The following is a 5,000-nucleotide window of genomic DNA, read 5'->3' as shown; positions in this document are numbered from 1 at the left end:
CCGCATCTTCCTGAGTTTGATGATGACGCGACGGACTATCAGAGGATGGTCCACCCGTCGTACCGCTATCCTGCGTTTCTTGATGATGGTGATGATGATGATGATGCGAACGATGATCCCTACTGGCTGGACCACCGTTCTCGTCTTCCTCCGCTGTTGCCTCTTCCAAAGAGAGGTCTTCGCCCGCCAGGCTGCCTGTAAATCGTCAGGATTCCTCGATTAGTATTATTCATTTCGTCGCGCATTGCTTCCATTCTTATTATTAACAGTTTCTCATGCTCGCGTACATATGCAGGCATGTACTATGCACAGAATAGAAAATAGAATTATTATATCGTGCGATTCATCGAATTCTTTATATGTGCTCATCGTTTTTGTCACCAGGTTCAGTATACGCCGAGAGGCGAGCGAACTGGCAGGAAGAGTCATGCGATATGGGGGTGAATTTATCTTCGAGTCGAGAGCGTACTGACTAGTCCTATCTGTCGTCTGCATCCTGCCGGTTCGTTACTTCCTTCCTACGTACACAATCATTCTTTAACTCTTCTCTCTCTCTCTCTCTCTCTCTCTTATTCTCCCTCCCATCCCCCCCCCTCTCTCTCTCTCGCACTCTCTTTCTGTCATTTTACGAAAATAATGACAAACACTAGTACGAAAACTTTGAAACAAGATAATAGGCATTCGAAACTATCAAGTCTTGGAGGTATGGAAAATGGTTTACATTTTAAAGGAAAATCATAAATAGAAATAGCACTAAGTCCGATATATTTAAATGTGGTTTAATATAATGATGTGTAAAAAAAAAAAGAAAACAAAGAGAGCAAGAACGAGAGAGCGAGAGAGGGAGAGAGAGAGAGAGAGAGAGAGAAGATGAGAGATAAAGAGAGAAGGAAAAAGAGAGATAAGGGAAAGAGAGAGCTTAACGGGAACGGTTTTACAATAAAAACTGGCTGGTGGTGGGTGTAAAGGTATCGAAGGGAGAGACGTTCGGTGGTAGAGAGAGAGAGAGAGAGAGAGAGAGAGAGGGGGGGTTCGCTTGGAAGCATGAATGAACCTAGCAAGGGATGGCAAGAGGAGTTGGAGGAAGAAGAGGAGGAAGAGAAGGAGGAAGAAGGTGGTAGAGGGAGGAGAGGAGGTTTCTGAATGTCGGGGTCGCCGAGTATTGATCCGCAACAGCCGGACACGTTCGATATTAGCTGTTCTCGCGACTCCAGCGATATGAGTACGTCAGCGGTGTCGTATCACAAAGTTTTCGTTTTTTTCTTTTTTATTTTTTTTTTTTTCTAAAACGAGAACGGGAGACTCAATTATTTCATGGCGATACGATGACTGTATCACATTGATCTTTGAGAAAGATCGTGCCGAGCATCGAACGAAATCCTCGGAAAAAGGAGGGACGTTCGTATGTGATAGCCGGTTTACCGACAAGGGTATCAGGAGTGTACGGAGGTCGCGTGCTTGGGAGGAAAGCGAAAGTTCGCTTTCCACGATGCACCGACGAGACGAGAGGGTGCAAGGCCAATTGATTTTCAGTTGAAAGCCGAGAACCTTGCATCGATGCTTTCTCTCTCTCTCTCTCTCTCTCTCTCTCTCTCTCTCTTTTCTTGATTTTTACTTTCACGCTGACTTTTCTTTTTTTTTTTTAATCCATATTTATAACAGAAATCGTAATACGATTGAAGTGGTAGTAAAAGGGTAGTGTTACACACACACACACACACACCCATATATATATATATATATATATATGTATGTATATATGTATATATGTATATATGTATATATGTATATATGTATATATGTATGTATATATTATATGTCATTTGTCTTAGATCAAAACAAAATGGTAGTAGGAATATAGGAAGATCGGATAGGTTTGTTGGGACGGTATATAGGTACCTGAGATCGGTGGCGGTTCGACCAGTGCGGAGGGGCCAAAGAAGGACGGTAGATCGCTGCTGGTGGTAACCGGCGTGTTCAGGTCACCGGGCTTGTCCTTCTCGTTTGGGTCTTGGAGATCGTCGTTGCAGTTCCTGGTATAATCTTTATCATTGTCATCGGGTTGCCGATGTCTTTTAGTAACATCGTTAATGTCGCCTGGCGAAGAGCACGGCGTGTCGACGTGACAATGATGTTGTTGGTGATCGTCCAGTCGATGATGATGATGATGATGATGGTGATTGTGATGATGATGTCGGGCGTGGGAGTGATCGGACGAGTCGGACGAGTTATTTTGATGCTGCGAGTGCAGTGGCACGCAGGAGGTTAATGATAGGGTCGGTATGGTCTTGGTCGAGGCTGTTGCCAAGGATGCACAGGAGGATGCTGTGCTGGCGGGGCTCGAAGTAGCGCCGACACCGCAGCCCACCGATGCCGACGTCGAGGAAGAAGCGTTGTACGGTAAACAGGCGTCAAAACTTAGCTGTACCGTTTGTAGATTGAAGGTCGCGTGATGATGGTGATGATGATGATGTCCTAAAGGAGGTGAAGATAAGAGAAAAGGGCTGGTGGCCGCGTGAGGTTGCGAGCCCACCACCTCCATGCCGTCCATCGTCATCCTCTGAAGCAGCTGATCGCCTGTCTGAGCGTCGACGGTCGTCTCCTCGGTGTTACTGGTGCCGGTGGTGGTGTTGGCGGCGGCGGCGGTGGTCCCGGTACTGGCGCACTGCGTGTCCTCGCCTGTGGTCGTATCGTTCAACGCAATTATTATGGTTATTTACCACTTGCTCCTTCCTCGGTTGGCCCGACTACACAACGACGAGAAAATGTTTTCTCTAGAGTTGAGTCGCGCGACAACCCCAAAGTGAAATTAACCCACTCCACCCGCGAATGTTCCTGTCACTTTATATATACATATATATATACATGTATGTAAATATGTATATATATATACATATATATATCTGTCTCTCTCTCTATCTTACTCTCTCTTTCTCTTTTTACTTTTCTCTTTCTCTCTCCCTTTTAATCGTCTACGTCACTGAATTAGTAGCGATCTCAAGCACTTGGGACACGCGCGCGCTTCTCTTTTTCATTCGTCCCCCGACACGCGCGTTCCGCGTCGCCTAAGAGCTTGTTTAAAGGTGCGAGAGGACTCGACGCCGCCCGGAAAAACTTGTCTTCGCGCGCGATACCAGCAGTACGACGACGACGACGACGAGGACGACAACGACGAATACCGCGGCGGCACGTACCAGATGAACGAGAACAACACCGCGACAAACTAAGAGCACAAGTCAGCTTCTCTCTCTCTCTCTCTCTTTCTCTCTCTATCTATCTCTGTCTCTTTTTCTCTCTTTCTTTTTCTCTTTCTCGGCACGATCCGGTGTCCGGTTCGCTTCTCCCGTATCCTCCTCCAGCACCGGTCGCGCCGATACTACGAACTCCTCGACGCGTTCTCCTCCCTCTCGACGCGAGAAGAGGGAGGTTGGGGAGGACTACCGGGTGGGGGGTGGTGTGAGGTGGGTAAGTAGGTAGGTAGGTAGGTAGGTATCTCTCTCAGTGGTAGGAGAGTCACTCCTCCTACCTACCAAAATATTATCACAGTAATCACCGATAGGTCCCCTTTGTCGATTCAAGAATGAAGTCGATTTATTTAATGGGAATTATTTGCTGTGATCGTTCGCAAACTATTAGACGAAAACAAAAACGAAAGTTAGGAATAGTAATATAACGATTATTAGAAGACGAAGTATGTTCGGGGTAGATTATTATTATTGTTGTTGTTATTGTTGTTGTTGTTGTTATTGTTTATGTCGTCGTTAATAATGTTGATAGTGGGTGCCGAAATTTGCGTGGGTGCGTGTAAGCCCACGATCGTTTCTCTCTCTCTCTCTCTCTCTCTCTTTCTCGTCTTGTCACCTTTTTGTACGTATATATTTCTCTTCTCGTCTCTTTTTCTCTCCAAAATGTATCTCGTATAATACCCCCGTGTATTATATATGGAATGACCACACACATATATATATTACTTGTATACACGTATCCCTCAAAAACATAGATCTACACATACACGCGCGCACGCATGCACGCACACACATATATGCACATACACACACGCATGTATCAACACAGACAAGTCTTTGCGTATCGTGTGTGGGCGCGCGAGTACGCGTCTATCTCTGTTTCTCTTTATCTTTCTCTTTCTTTCTCGTTCTTTCTCACTTGGTTAAGGCGCGCGCGTGCGCGTGTGTGTGTCGTGCGGAGGCACGAGTTAGAGCGCGAAAGGGATCGTGAAAGAACGCGCGATGCGTGGGGGTCGCGCACGAACTGAGCCGAGCGACGGCGCGCCCCGTAGTTTTATGAATGGACCGCGGAGACTGTCCCATATTTGGAAGCGTCGAGCCGTCCGCCAGCCAATCCCCGCTCTCGACTCCCCTGTCTCCGCGCACACGCGAGCGCAAGACTCTCTGTGTGTCGTCCGTGCGGACGCTGCTGTCTCTCTGCGCCGTATCGCGCTCCTTACCCCCACTACTTCGTTTTATCCTTCTCTCTCACTCTCTTTCTCTCTTTCTCATATACACTCTCTTTCTCTCTCTCTCTCTCGCTCTCGCGCGCGCTCACGACCCCCACCACGTTGCCCTTCGCGCGCGCGCCGCCGAGCAACGCAACCCGGCCGATATCTCGCGAGTTGGATAGACACAGAGTGCGAGAGTGCGAGAGAAAGAGAGAGAGAGAGAGAGAGAGAGAGAGAGAGTGAGAGAGATAGAGAGAGTGAGAAAGAGAGAGAGGGAGAGAGAGAGATGAGAGAGAGGGAATGCGGGTTTATACGTAAGAGAGAGGAAGAGAAAGAGAGATAGACGTACACTCTCCATCTACCCCTCCTCGCGACGTACCACGTTCTCGGTTCACCAGTGACGTAGAGCCTGTGACGTAGTACCGAGGCGCGCGACCGCTCTACCCCCACGCGTGATCGAGCAAGATGAAGAAGGCGCGAGCACGCGGCTTGCCGTCAAGCAGCCGGCTGAGAAGACGAGAGAGATGGAGATAGATAGTTAGAG

At 47.9% G+C, this 5,000-nt stretch overlaps 1 protein-coding gene across 2 annotated transcripts in view; it reads right to left on the bottom strand.

The window, feature by feature from the left end:
* Positions 1-5,000, bottom strand: part of LOC124947680 (E3 SUMO-protein ligase EGR2-like) — a 34,244-nt gene that overhangs the window by 1,348 nt on the left and 27,896 nt on the right. The window contains exons 2-3 of one of the 2 annotated variants that reach the window (XM_047490161.1): positions 1,900-2,679; positions 1-195 (exon numbers count right to left, since the gene is read on the bottom strand). The exon at positions 1-195 is cut by the window's left edge and continues 1,348 nt beyond it. In XM_047490161.1, coding sequence (XP_047346117.1) covers positions 1-195; positions 1,900-2,679 — 975 coding nt within the window. The remainder of the gene's footprint in view (positions 196-1,899; positions 2,680-5,000) is intronic. The other variant, XM_047490162.1, reaches the window with a different exon arrangement.

The sequence above is a fragment of the Vespa velutina genome, chromosome 3 (assembly GCF_912470025.1).
Source record: "Vespa velutina chromosome 3, iVesVel2.1, whole genome shotgun sequence".
Lineage (NCBI taxonomy): Eukaryota > Metazoa > Arthropoda > Insecta > Hymenoptera > Vespidae > Vespa > Vespa velutina.
Note: the sequence above shows the minus strand (reverse complement) of the source record. Positions and strands in the feature narration are given on the sequence as shown.